The 15,007-nt window shown below is 44.8% G+C and overlaps 1 protein-coding gene across 1 annotated transcript; it reads left to right on the top strand.

The window, feature by feature from the left end:
• Positions 1-226: 226 nt before the first annotated feature.
• On the top strand, positions 227-14,451 carry LOC131291177 (uncharacterized). The gene is made up of 5 exons (XM_058320368.1): positions 227-240; positions 414-561; positions 4,291-4,608; positions 4,675-5,093; positions 14,427-14,451. The coding sequence occupies exons 1-5, from the start codon at positions 227-229 to the stop codon at positions 14,449-14,451; spliced, it is 924 nt and encodes a 307-aa protein (XP_058176351.1).
• Positions 14,452-15,007: the final 556 nt, after the last annotated feature.

Below are 15,007 nucleotides of genomic sequence, written 5' to 3'. Positions count from 1 at the left end.
GAGGAACTACTGTAGGCACCGTTGGGCGTAAGAAATACGATTTCTTGTCGCTGTCCAAAGATAAACAACTTCTCAGGAAGTCAGTCGAAACTATCGACGAGCCGAAAAGTGGGATGCAGGAAACACACAAACAGTGCTCCCATCAACAGTGTTGTGGAGAGCGCCCGTCTTATGAATCACGGCGTGCTTCGCCGTCTTAAGCCCACTTAGAGCTGCCCGAGCACAAATGGCTGCCCACGGGTAAGTGGCTCCCAGCGCTGCCCTCTGGCGTCGTTGATAATGATGATGACGGCTCCGATAGTGACGAAGTACTCGACGAGGGAAAAAAAAACAACGATGGGGAGCCGCTTCGGCCGTGCTGCCAGCCGATGCCGATCACTCAAAACGGCTCTAATCGTTTGCTCTGCCACAAGCAACCGTGTGCTGGCGGTGAGCTTAGCAACGCTCGAGCGAATGATGAGCCCGACTCCGCTCACACTGCCTCCACACGCTTCGGGCTCGGCTGAAGATGCAAAGAAGAACTCGACCAAACGAACGCCCAGGAACGGGTTCTCCGGAGCGGTACGCGGGGACATCTTACGGCTTACGATCGCTCTAGCTCCTATCGTCACGATTATGATGATGGCTGATGGTTCGAGCACTTTGAGCTAAACCGACACATTAACTGCGCCGCCGTACCCACACCCAGCTCCGCTACCCTGCAGTTGAGCGGAGATTATCTAAATCGTTGTCGCCGGGATTTCGCCCTCGTCACAGACTGCGCACCCGAGCGGCACCTGCTTAGATCTGTGGGTCTCTCTGGATGTCGCGAACATCGCCACAGTTACAGTTTTCACAGTTACAGTTTGTCTACGAACGGGGTCGTCAAAGTTTGCCTATTAAAGTCTTGTGTTTTAGCTAGAGTTGTGGTTTTTTAATCGTTCAAATCGAATCATTCATACCCAAGATTCGTTCCGAATTGAATAATGATTCTTAGGAAATTCGAATCTCTGGACGTGGAAGCATCGTTTCAAACTTTTATAAAACTCTGTTTTTCGATAAAGGTTCATAAACAGAACAAATACCTTCATTATCACACATCTACAAAGATTCAGATTCCTTTAATTAATGTCAATAAGAGTCATTCAGATACATGGATCTGAATTTCAATTACTTAACTCTACTTTCAATTTATTCGAGGGTAATTGGATAAAATTCTGCGTTAGTACATCTGTTGAGGTTCCAGGTAAAACGCAAGTTCAAACATTCAGATTCGTATGATTAATATCATTGAGAGTCATTCAGATACATGAATTAATTTTGCATAACTCTAGTTTCAATGTATCCTAGGGTGATTAGATAAAGTTCAGTGTTAGCACTTCTGTTGAGGATCTACGTAAAAAGGCAAGCTTCAAAGATTCAGATTCATTTGATCTATTCAAGAGTCATTTGGATACATGCATCGGGAACTCAATTACGTAACTCTAGTTTCAATGTATTCTAGGGTGATTGGATAAATTTTCTGCGTTCTGCCGAGGATCTAGGTAAAAAGACAAACAATTAGTCCAACCGCAACTTTATGCTAAGTTTATACAACACAAATTTTCCGGAGACTAATCTGTAACATCCATGGAAGATGGTAAACGTTGCTAAACTAAATTGATCTGATTCGGCTAGAAATGGCAGCGATGCTAATTCTCTTTAATTTCCTTGTTGTGATTTTCCTCTTCTTTCCCCTCTGTCAATGTTAATCGTTTCCGGTCGTCGATTATCATCGGCGTTCGATCGCTTCTCCCTCCGCATCCCCGTTCAGCACCGGAGTTGATGAGTTAATAAGCATAAGCGGCACCCCGCGCGGCTCTCAAGGGGTGGAACGACCGGCGGCAGGTATCTCAGAAGCACCAGAATCCGGTATCTGCCAAGCAGCAGGTGCTGCGAGGCTGTTAAGATAATCACGTCGCATTATGGTTAACCATGGAAAGCATCTAATCGATTTGCAATTCAAAAATTTGACTATACGATTTGATTCGCTTGGGTGTGTGTATGTGTGTAGATGCGTATTGTTGTGTGTGGGTTTGTGTGTTTGAGAGGAAAATGTTTGTGCTTTTCGTTCTTTCCGCTTTATCCTGTTTTGGGCATCGGCATTGATAGGTTCTTATTTCTTATACTCCGAAGCATTGATAAACTGTTAGGCGTAGTCCTTTCCCAAAGTGCTATTTGTAACCAAACGAGCTCCAGTTTGTTGTTCTAATTCTCTATTTATTAAAAAAAAAAAGGTGAACAGTCCCAACCTGCTCAGAATCGTTCCTTCGCTCTAACGGAAAAGACTTCTTCGAGAAGGTGGAGAGGAAAAATATGGTCCTACAACTGTCCATCTCCAAACCCAACACCAACACCACCGTCACCACTCATACCTTTCGCGAATAATCAATGGATCTTATCAGTGGCCGCAGATCGCAAGAAAAATTTAATCATTATTCATAATTATAATGCAACGACGACTCGGGCACGTTTCGAACCCGCTGGCAGGCGAAAGAACCAGAACCAACGTTCCAGAGCCCTCTTCTCCTCCCCCGGCCAACTGGATCAACCGAACCATCGCTTTATCATTGGGCCAACGTTTTGCGCCAGCCCGAATCCGCAACTTGTGGCAAGTTCCTCAATTTATTGCCTCGCCACTACGCCGCCATTTATCATCGTTGGGGTTTTTTCGTGTTCTGCCCGGCCTTGTCCGGGGTGGAGCAGGAAAATGAGAGAGAGAGAGAGAGAGAGAGAGAGAGAGAAAGATACAGTGAAATCGTAGGGTCACAGAACGTTCGTCCTCAATGCTACTTGAAGCGAGGGAAGTTCATAGTCCCCGGCGGAACGATATCCCGGTTTTGTATCCCTTTTGGGCTCCCGTTTCCCCCGTTTGTCACTGATGCCCGTTACATCTGGGATAGCCATACCACACGAAGGCATTCTTCACGTTCCTAACAGCGTCTCCAAAAAATCCATCATCCATTGGGAGGACGATTCGATTCTTAAAATATTTCAGGATGGCAGACATCTGGTGTTTTGTATTGATTTTGTAAAATGAAAATACGAATCAATTTATCCAAATGGAATGATTGCGTTTTACAAGATGAGATACTAATTCAGAGTAATTGTTAACACGAGTGATTACCCAAACACATTAAGGAAAGGTAAGACAATGTACCCCTTTTGCGCAACAAACAAACTCAGTTCTTTCCAGAAAGCAAAATTAATAAACTGCAAACCTTAACTATTGAACAGTTAATATAAAACTCCGATAACAGATCATTTGTCTAACATCTCTTCTATAACGATATAAAATAAAAACTCGCAAAATACTAAAGTAAAGATTTTTAAAAGGCTCTTTCTTCCATATGTCGTGTGAAATTGTGAGGTAAAATGAAATGAATCACGCAACAGAACACAGAACATCAATAATGTGCTATTAGGGCTATTTAACATGCTTTGATAGTTTCGGATCTATAATCACGAAATAAAGGTGAACAATTTCTATAAATTTAATTTAATTTGATTCAAACATAAACTGAAACAACCTTTGTTTGGTCGCGATATTTATCGAATGTATTGTTCATCGTACTATCATGTACCTAATGAGATGTTTAAAATAAAACTGTTGTGAGTTTTGCAATATGCTGAATATGTACAACTTCTAGTAAGTTTGGTTTTAATAGTACACAATTTAATAACTTTGAGTAGTGTTTTAGTGTTTTACCCTACATTTTATATTATGTACATTTTGTCTGACATATGCCGGAGCATGTCCAGGATCTCCGAAGTTCTCCACAAGTCCTCCACAACCAAAATGAAAGGAATATGTACCAAAACGTCATCTGAAATGCACGAACATGTTTTCTTTATATTGTGTAATATTCTGCCCTTCAAGATATTGGGATAACAAATGAGAATTCTCAGCTTGATTGTAATACACCATTTCAAAACAGGTGCAACAGGTTAAGCTGTGGTCTTAAGTGATTGCAGACTTGGTTACCAGTGAGATCCATAGAAAGTGTTCAACACTTACTTTAACGAAAGCAAAAAATTATTTTAACGAAAACCGGTTTCAGCTTTCAGACGCAACTGTGTGAGTTTGGTCTCACTTTATTCCTCCCATCGATATGGAAATTAAGAGGGTGTCACAACACCACACAATAGTTTAAAACGATAGGACATCGACGCACGAGCTCCTTCGCGCTTCACAAACGTCATACGATGCAATGATTTACTATATAGTCGATCCCCACCATGTACATGCTACCTTTTCCTGTCCACTTTCAGTGTTGGAGTCGCTGCTCGAGCACCGCCGCTGAGCAAACGCTCGATCGCAGTACGCCGGAAGGCTCGGGTCGGTGTCAACTGGAGCTCACCGTCCAGCGCATGGTCCGCAATGAGTCGCTGGTGGTGGCGGACATCAGCTGGGCGGGCGGGAACCGTACGAAACTGCGGTTGTGCCCGTCCACTGGCGGTCAGTGTCTCGTCACGTGGGAGGTTTCCGGCGGCGGGCTGATGGGCAACCTGCTAACCGAGTCCACCAGCGTCCAGCTGTCGCTCTGGTCCGACACCAACTACCGGATTCAGGTGACCTGCCGTAGCAAGGTAAGGTTCGGAGGAGTGGGATGTCGACCCCGGGGGGAAAGGTTGACTGTGTTCTTTCGTTCGCAGCACGCCAATTCACCGCTCGTGCGCTCGGCACCACTCACCCTCAACACTTCCGGTGCCATCATGCTCCAGCAGAGGGTTCCTTTGAGCTCCACCTCGACCAACAATCCGGTGGAGATGGACCGCCGCGACGGTGAGCTCCCGTGGCCGAACGAAATCGCCGAAGGAGACGACGACGAGGCGCTCGCCCGGGAGCTCGACAGCTCCGGCGAGGCGCCGGACACGCCATCAGGCAAGCTGCACGCGTGGATGGTCGCCCGCGACGGCGAGAACACACTGGCCATCCTCGCCCTGTTCGTGGCCGTCCTGCTGGCCCTGCTCGCGCTCCTCACCATCGCGGCCCTCGTACGGTGGCGACCCGGCTCCGGCGACTCCACCGACCACCTCGACAAGGACGTGCTGGTCGAGAACGAGCTGATAGTGCACACCCGCTACGGCAGCTAATTCGGTCCAGGTAAGCCACCAAAAATCCAACCAGGTCCCCAGTTCCGGTCCGGTCACCGGAAGTGACCAAGGCTCTCGCTTCGCGCTTCACGTACGATCCGTTTGCAACAGTCTTCTACTTATTACACACCCAAACCCCCTACCAGAAGGGGGGTGCAGGGTGGTCCGTTCCAGCTAGGAAGGCGACGGGCCCAACCCCAGAAACCCACCCCCCAGGAGGGGGGGCCGCGAGAACGTTAGAAAACATGGATGAGAGATGGGCGGGAGGAGCAACATCTAAAAACAAAATATAATTGAATAAAATTGTAATAAATTATGTAAATGATTCAATTGCGCTAAATTAATGAGCCCTTTTTTTTACCTTCGGTTTTTCTTTTTTCGCATGCCTGTTGCTTGGTTCATTATTTATTTTCTCGTTCACGCCGTCCCCTTTTTCGTCGAAAGATTTCCCAGCGCCTGCCCAGTCCAGCGTTAGCTGGTCCGACGTTTCATTCTGCCGGACGTTCCGCGACGTTCTGGCCTTCGAACAAACAGTCTTTTTGGAGGTTCACTTTGCGGTTCGCCTTCTTCACTCTGTAGAAAACGATGGTTCGGGTGAGGGCAAATTTATATCTTTTTTATTTGTTTTTTACAAACACTTATTTAAAGCGAACTTAACACATTTTTACAGTACTTTCTTTACCAAAATGAAAATGTAGTTCCTATTTTAAAAAAAACGGTTACTTTTAAAATAATGACGCTTCTGCAGATCGTTTTTCATTTTGAAATTTTCAGTATTTATTTATTGAAGATTTATTTCTTCTCAACTAGCAATTAAACAGATGTAAAAAGATCGCATCAAACACAAATTGAACTTCTATTCTATATTTTCCAACATAGACACACGTCCGTTTTTAATATAAAATTGCTTGAAACAAAATGTGGCACTTATTAAAATTTCAACTTTATCGCAGAACTCTCAACCCATGTAATAGCAATCTCCCAAGGATCTTCTTCTTTCAAAATGGGCCAGAATGTTTGTCTTATTAGCAAAATTAGTCCCATTTATTGATTGAAATCGGTAGTTATGAAACTTCTTCTTCTAGTGTGGCAGCTTACACTTACAGGTTTGCGTTTTAAACCCCGTTGCATCTTGTTAGCCAAATTTATCTCAATTACTGAACCAATTTGAAGCGCCCGCGTAGTTGGGCAGCGATTTGCGAACGAGCGATGAAACGATCATAAACACAGCAGCATCCGGTGAGGCAGAAGGTGTTTGGGGGAGAGTAAAAAACCTACACACGACTAGCATGAACATTTTAACGAGTTAAATGTAGAAAAATAGTTGCAAAGAACTGGTCGCAGTGTTTTGCAAGTTACTTTTAAATCCTTAACTCTTTTCGGTAGAGTCGTAGTAAACGTTGTGGTTTTGTGATCCTTAACGTTTGTGTTAAAAAAATAGACAAATTTCCATGTAAAAAAAGAAAACGCTAGCAACCTTCTTTTGCGAGTACCGTTTTTACACAGAACAAGTTTGATAAGTGTATCATTTAAATAATATGATAATTTCCTATTCGAAACAACTTCTTGTAATACGTTTGTTCGATGATTTCATTCTTTCTTTTTCTTTTAAAGCATTTAAATTAATTCATTTGTTAATACCAGTGAACTTTTGATCTTTGAAAAAAAAAAAAAAAATACATTTGAAATAGTTCTCTAAAGAGTCAATCCTTTTATTAATTTGACCAGGGACAGAAAAAACAATTTGCATGGATACCTATACAAACTTTTGCAAATGAGACGCAAGCACTTCAAATGGAAAGATAAGACCGAAACAAGGTAAAAGAAAACATATTCTACTAAGACTTTAAAGGTGAAAATTAACAACGATGAAGCAAAGCAAAGTATTAAAAATAAAAAATAAATGAATAAAAATGTAACAAGAAACATTACGTATGATTTCCCTCGGTGTCCATATCCAAAGGCGAAAAATATACTGGACAAATAATATCGGTTGCTTCTTAGTTTTTCAGCTCGGGGCCCACCGATTTTACGTTACAATAAAGTTTACTTCATTAAATTAGCATGGTTAACTTATTTCTTATCGCCTACGAATATTTCTCTATTTTTTCAAAGCAAATGTAAGTAATGAAACTGTCCAATCCGTAAAAGGAGGCGTTTGAGAAAACCCACCAACTGCAAAGGCAGGCTACACACACTCCGTCGAAGACACTTGACAGCCTATTCTGCAACGAAGCGTCGGCGAATCCTGTTCGTCCTCGCAAGGAGACACCGTGCATGGCGTTTCATCCCCCCCACTTTCCGGCCATTTTAACCATTTCGGCGCGGCGATGGCGTTCTTGCACATATGGGGTTGGAACAATGCCGTACAATTGCGCCTCACCGATCCCGCAGGGGAATGTGATACGCCCTGTCCCGCCGTGCCATTGTGTTGCATTGCGGTTGCATCGCAGCAGGCAATACCCTGCTCGAGTGCATCACACTACTGCACGAGATGTGTGATTTACGGGGAAACGTGCCGAACATGGGCATCAGATTGTTTTTCTCACTCTCTGCGGTGGCGCTACCCCTCCGTATCCGTGGCCTTCTATTTTTATATGCACACCGATTGCGTCCTTCTGCTTGCCCTTTGCCCTGCGCTACCCAAAAACCCTCGGTTCCTTGAAAAGCCAATCAGGATAATGATACCAACGGTGCACCAGCTTCGGCAGCTGCATGTCAACCCTCCCCCCCCCCCCCCCCCCCCCCCCCCCCATGGGAATGGGGTACCGAGTGCCCACTCAGGCCCCTCCACGCCGGAAGGAAATAAAGCCAAACAAACCCTTGAGGCGGCGTCAAGCGCTTGTAATGTGATCCAGGACTTCGCATATGCTGTATATTCTGCATTTGTGTGGACTCCATTTTTCTTTTCTTTTTTTTTGCTAGAAGCTCACCACCACTGTTGACCTCCACCTCCTTCGTTCGGTTGCTGCTGAAAAGGATCCGTTCCTTCCTTCTTTGTTCGGTTTTGCAATTTGCAGGACGTGCGCGCGCGATTGTTTATCCATTTGGCAGCCATCTTGAAACGGTGCGCCGCGGGACTTTCAAGACCAAATGCCTACGACAAAAATAGTGCGAGGAGCAGGCTGGTGGTGTGCTTTGATATCCCACGGTGAAGAACCTCCGAACCCGCATTCGTGTATTGTTTGCGGGAGTATGGCGCATCGCGACAGGGAGGATTTGCATCGAATTCAAAATGGTCGTCTGATGAGGTAACTCTGATGGTAAGATGCTCGTGGTTAATGTTTGTTGTGGAGTGGCTTACTCCTGCCAGTTCTGGAAAGAAATACGTCCAGGAAGAGGGAATAATAGGTCGACTTCTCCGGTGCAGTACAAGGAAGAAGTAACTCCACCCCGGATATCCGCTTCAGAGCGGCAAGCGCAAGTAAAACACTGCATGAAGACGTAATATGTGGGCTGAAACAAACACAACAAAATCCTACCCCCCGGTGCACCAATGCGGTGCACTTTTCGCGATTGTCTTATCCGGATACAAAAATCCCATTTGTCTTGCCCCTAAGTAACTGGGCCGCCCTTGGGAGAACTAATTCCACAAATGCAGTGCATCAAGCAAATGAGCTCCCTTTGACGACAGCTTTAGCCGGTGACAAGGAACCCTAGTTCGTCGCTGCTCAGGCAGGTCTTTGTCTTTCTGCTTCCATCCCAGAGATTACTGTTTCTTAGGCTTTATTTACATCAGAAAGAACGACCTATCTCTATTGCCAGTTTCTTAGTCTTTAAGGACTCCAGAATGGTTACGATTAAAAAGGATCTTCCCTAGTCCAGCTCCAGGTGATTCTACGATGTTGTTAATCTATGCTCTCTTTGTTGAAATAAAGTACTGAAAGCTGCTACTTCCTTGAAGTTCTGAACACCACAATTTATGCCTCACTTTCAGAAAAAAATAAAGAAATTCATTCAGTCTAAATCTTATAAATTAAAATCATAACCATCATCTTACAATGATTGTCTGCTGGGTAGAAAAGGGGTCCTATTAAATCCTGGCATAAGGTAAACCAATGAAGCAGGATTCGTGTTGTTCCTGCACACCTCTCGCTGCGTCGGCCAGGGATCATTAGTTGATCCATTATTCTTCCAGCGCCGGGCCTGGTTCTTCAATTTCTCGCTCATACCGGAACGCAAAAAGGTACCTTAATTCCACCAAATCGCTTCATTAAGCTGATGTTGCTGATGGTGTTTGATTTTTTTTTTGTTTTCAAACCATGAGGCGAGGTGCGGGTGCGTCCATAATCCAATTATCGTCTTTGAATCGTGATTATCGGAAACTATAAGAGTTGTTGGCCAGAGTACATGTGCAGCCGAGGGGCAGGGGAGGCAGGGGCAGGGGTAATTGCCGTAATGTGGCCTAATCGCCCGAGCCGTCTCGGAGAGGCTGCGTTCCCGAAAAATAAACGCCAAGGCGAAGAATGTCGAACCCGACCGCTTCCCGAGGGGTTCCCGGACTAAGGAAAAGGGGTCCGCAAACAAATCGGCGCGGGTAAACAACGCGATCGACACGGCGCATCCATTTTTTGCCGTGCGCGCCACTTACCCCGCGGCTCGATGACAGCCACGTACGTGACTTTTGGGTGATTTGTGTTAATTATGAATATTTTTATTCCAACCGCAAACATCTTCGGCCGAAGAGCAAACAAAGGGCCTCTAAACCGTGCGATCGTTCTGCTGGGGGTCTAGAAAGCCGCCACTTGAGCACGTCGCGCCCGAGTCCAAGTGGACCAAGCCGCGAACAAACCAAACAGACCCGCCCTGAAAGATGGCGACTCACGGTATAATTTACTGCCATTTTGTCTCGGCATTTGTGAAACATACAAAGTCGTTTTTTTTTTCAAATACATAAAAGGATTGTAAAGAGTGGTCAGATTTGACTAAATAGATTCGTGGGCACGTAAGCCACGACAAGAGGATGCTTGTACTGGAGCAGGTTAAGAACTTCACTTGGGGAAATCACTTGACTGCATTGGGAATCCACTGCCCTTAGTTGCTGTACAAGCAAGAAATAACTGGATTACTCACAGTAGCGTACTCCACTCCAGAGACTTCAGAGCAGCATTAGAATCCATGATTTCAGTAGTTTCTATATTGGTCAGAACCTGGCAAGGAGTAAGCTAGATTAGATCACTATATCCGAATGCAAGAAGAGCATTGACCCACCACCCAGGATAGCGACACAAAGAATTACCCGTTAACTATTGCCATATACATAAAGTCACAGATGTAGGCTAACTTCTGGAGCTCGGTTCTGAGACAGGGATTTGATGTACAAGATATACATTGTGTTGAGTACCGATTCGTGAATCATCTTGATGATCTCGTCAACATATCGAACTACCAGAGGTGCATACCAAGCGAGATCCAAATTCCTTCAACCTCTGGAAGGATGTGCTTGCGGGATAGATCAGATCAGAACTACCACCTGCGCCAGAATGAGCTCGCGCATTCAACGTGGCAGGATGAGATGGTAAATTTGAATACAGAATGAAGCCGTCTATTTTCTAGCGGGATTATGCAGCGTAAATGTTTAAATGACGTACTCCAGATATACTGGCAAAAAACCTTAGGTTTAGGGGTTTCAAAATGTATTTCAGACTGCAAAGATTCCATGGTGTTTCACAGCCAAAAACTATCATTCAATACTACAGTGACTACATTGGAAGTTCAGATCTTCCCCGACTTCAATAGTCAAACTTCCGTTTTGCTTAGTTCAAAGAGATCTTTATAGGCGGAAGAGATTCTCTTAAATTCTCTGTTTCAAAGCCAAGCTCCGGAAGAAGGTAGGCCATCTTAGGACAATTTAGGATGTTTATGGAAGCAACGTTCGACCTCGCAACAGCCGTTCCCGTACTTTAAAAACTCACTCCAAATGGACACCTCACTGGAACGCAGCGCAAACACACTGCTACACGCAAGAAAACGACGAAAGGTCACTCTACCTCCCATTCCCCTTCCCCCGTGCTCAAACCTCGACCCGATGGTTGCGTTTAAATTTATTTATTATTACTTTCCTACAAACGCTCTCAACTCATCCGTCCATCAAAAACCCGCCGTTCCGTGGTTCTTTCCGCCGGAAACTGCTACCGGACCCCTTCTATCTCCATTCCTCTTTCCTCCCCCAGCTTCATACACACGTATGCCCTCATTCGGGGGCTCTCTTTTCCCAAAGTGTGTGTGTGTGTGTGTGTGTGTGTGTGTGTGTGTGTATATCTATACAGAGAAGAGCATAATAGATATCGAGGTGAGTCCACGTCTTTCGGCGCCGTTTCATCTTATCTCGATGCCTTGATGGATTAGTTTCATTTGCGGCGATCATTAATTAAACCCGGGTGGCCCCAGCCCTCCTCGTCGCCGCCAGCTTCCTCAGGTGCCTCCCGTTATCCAGACCCTTTCGTAGGTTCCTTAGGGATGGGGAGGAGGTGGAGAGGTTGTTTTTTTTAACTAGTGGTCGCTCACGATTTCCCTTTTCCCCCGGGGACGGGGTTTCTCGAGACACTGACAAAAACCCCAAGCGGCTGCTCACTTGGATTTCGCATGGAGGTTCGTTATGATTTAAGAGTTTTAGCTCTCGCGTCAACTCGATCGAACATTTCGTGGCAGTAAATCGTTTGCGCGCTCGTTCCGGTGGTGCTGTTTGCCTTGCGTAGGCCAAAGACATGCCAAAGACGCTCAATGCTGCTCGTTTTTTAGCCAGGGAGCCGGAATTATCTCGGTTCCTTTCCTTGCCTTCCTTTGTCTTGCGTCTCACAGCGCTTTGCTCTTACTGTTTGTTTGTTTCGTTTCGAATTTGTACCATATGATACTCATCAATCATACGCGAGACGGGCTGGAAAACGCTGCAGCGTGGAACATCGAGCTCTTGCACCTTTTTTTTCCCACCACCACCACCACCACCACCTTCTCTGCCCTCGAACACGACAAAAAAAACCCTTCGTTCCAGGATCGAAGGCACGGGAAAAGAAAACAGAAGCACCGGCCAGAAGCGGAGCAAAACAACTACAAAAATAAATGATATCAGATCAACCCTGGCCCGATGCTTCCCATCGTTTAGGGGGTTTAGGTAGGGTCGTCCCGGACCGGGGCTACCGGGCGGGACAGGTTTATGGGAATTTTAACGTCCGAGCGTCGCCGTCGCCCGGGCGGTCGTCCCCGGGTTGCGCTCAAAGTTCGTTATCAAACAACGGCACGATCCCGGTGGGCTTGTTGATTAAATTTTTAATTGATTTTTCCCATCCCCCACCCTACGCCACCACCCCTGCTCCAAGGCCAACGGCAAAAAGGCTGGCCAGTTTAAAACAAACTACAAGCAGCCACAAGCCCAGCGCCCTGGAATGTGCCCCGGTGCACCTGCCCGAGGTTGATGGATGAGGGCAGGGAAACTTCTAAGGAAACGGCTTCGGCTGGGAACGCTCCCGAGGGTGCCAGTTGACGTGTAGACTATGCTAAACTCCACTCCCGGCGGAAAGTGTTTCTGGTTCGGGGCCGGAAGGAAACCGAACGTAAATTTTTGGTAGGGCCTTGCTCCGAAAGAAGAAAAACACATACCAACCCAACTATCCATCTTTCCCCGGGATACCAGCGATCGTTTACATAATATTCCATCTCAACCCTCTGAACCTAATTTTTAGAATATTTGATTTAGAAAATTATAATCCTAATCTCAGTACAGAGTAATTTTTCAAAACAAACTTGATCCGAGAGTGAACAACTCAAGCTCAAACGTTTAGTTTTTTCCCAATATATTTCGATAAATTATGTTCGTATCAACTCCCATTTTTATTGTGTTTTTATTGTATTCTACAGAATCTTTAGTTTGAAGTTGATTAACATGATTCCAGTGGCGTTTATCAACACGAAGCACTAGAAGAACACAAAATGATAGAAATTTTTACATATAATGAACGATAATTCTTTATTAAAATCGACGTTCAATATGTTCATTCAACGTGTAATAAACAGTAGTCAAGTTTATACCTTGCATATGGATAAGTTAGACACATTAGGAAAACTAATTCGTTTAGGTATCATTAATTTTATTTGTTTGTGTATTTTTGCAACCTTCCCCGTAAATTACACTTTTTAAAATGGCTACACCAAACGTAATTACACGTAACGAAGAAAGGTAAAAGTGTGCCTTTTGCACAGTGTTAACAATGATAAAAATTCAAATAATAAACGCATACAGTGTATAAATAGATATAAACTCATAGAAACATTATTCCGCCAAACATAAATATCAACACAAGACGAAGCAAAACAAAACTACAAAGAAGAAGGTTACAATTAAAAAACAAAGTACAAACAGGACGAAGCAAACCGTATGACAAATCCACGCACTAAACGCAGCCAGGATGCATCCCAGTTTGTTTTTCGTGCCGTCTCTTCGACCAACGCAAGCAAGCAAGCGTTGCAAATAGCAGAAACGCCGGAACCGTTTTAGTTTCCAAAGGGCAAACAATATCTCACGAATGGGGTACGAGAAGGGAGAGCAGCATGGCGGGCGGCACGATATGCAGCACCGGTGCAAATCAAAACGGTGCATATTTAGTGGAAACGCACTGCGAAGAGAACAGCGAACCGGAGGTGGAACAGCAAGACCAAACGAACCGCAAACTGGTTCATGGTGATGAACGCCGGTGGTGGACGGACGGAAAAAAGGAGAAGAAAATGTACACACACACACACACACACACACACGCCGGTATGCGGAATCGAAATGTAGGCCACGGATTGCGCCATTTCTGCAGGCGAGTCACGCAGACGAAAAGGACACACGCAGAGAGTCCTTCCGTTTATCAAACGGTTCCGTTTGCGGGCGGTCGGTTACAGAAACGCGTGTTTGTTTTAGCATAAAAAGGGCCCCGGCCGAACTGGGCCGAGCGAAAAGTAAATAGAATGCAAATTGCAGGCACATCCTGCACAAGAACTCAGGGCCCCTGCAGCGCCCTCTGGTTGTTCACTTGAACGGAGGCATTTAGTGGCGATCCCTTTCCGGGCACGTCAAGTAACGCACGCAACAAACCGCAAAACAACTGAGTGTGCTCCTCTTTTTTTCGCAAAGTGCAAGAAGGAATGCCATCCCGCGCGTGATCCTTGGCATGGACTGGATATACGTTCCCCTCTCTATTCTACTTGACAACACAAAGCAAGCACACAGAGGCCGCAACGCTTACGTGGGCGTGCTTTCTTTTCACTAAAGTTCTATACTGACAGCAATAACTCAAGTAGAGCAAGCTTAGTTGTTCTAAAGGATGTTTGAGTAAAATACTACATGTTTTACGCTAAAAAACAACTGTCACCTAGTTGTTGCATTGTGTCAACCTCAAAATAAAGGCCGTTTTACTGTTTTTAAATGGTAGTTTTGTTGCTCCAACTTTGACTAACCAACTAGTTGTTGAGGTAGTCTTATCCTCCGTCGTCCGTGAATTGAATGTATTCCTGAATGTTAAAGATATAAACAGTTGCACCTATCACTTATCTTTAATTGTGCAACGTTTTTGTGAACCTCGAAAGAGTGCTTGCCTACGCCATTTACATTTGCGTTAGTTGTATCTTTCATTGGACCTAACTAATAATGTTTCTCTGCATCTTTTGAGTTTCGACAACTTGCTGAAGTTGATTCTATTCATTTGTGATTCGCACAAAAATAAGTTGTTTTATTTTTTTTGTTGTGTTTTGTTTAAAGATTTTGCCGTCACTGATTGAATTCGATCGCATTCTAGGGTGTTTACCTTTAACAACAGTAAATAACATTTTTGCTGTCACTTTTTTTCGTTTCGTGTAGACGTTGCTATTCGTGAGTCATTGGACGTAAATGAAAGCGCATTCAGTGTTGTTTTGA

The sequence above is a fragment of the Anopheles ziemanni genome, chromosome X (genome assembly GCF_943734765.1).
Source record: "Anopheles ziemanni chromosome X, idAnoZiCoDA_A2_x.2, whole genome shotgun sequence".
NCBI classification, from domain to species: Eukaryota; Metazoa; Arthropoda; class Insecta; order Diptera; family Culicidae; genus Anopheles; species Anopheles ziemanni.
This window is presented reverse-complemented; position numbering and strand designations above follow the sequence as displayed.

Excerpts from the sequence above, each read along its gene's own strand:
- LOC131291177 (XM_058320368.1), top strand. Across the intron at positions 562-4,290 it reads GGAACGGGTTCTCCGGAGCG|TGTTGGAGTCGCTGCTCGAG; the intron begins GTACGCGGGGAC and ends GTCCACTTTCAG. Across the intron at positions 4,609-4,674 it reads AGGTGACCTGCCGTAGCAAG|CACGCCAATTCACCGCTCGT; the intron begins GTAAGGTTCGGA and ends TTTCGTTCGCAG.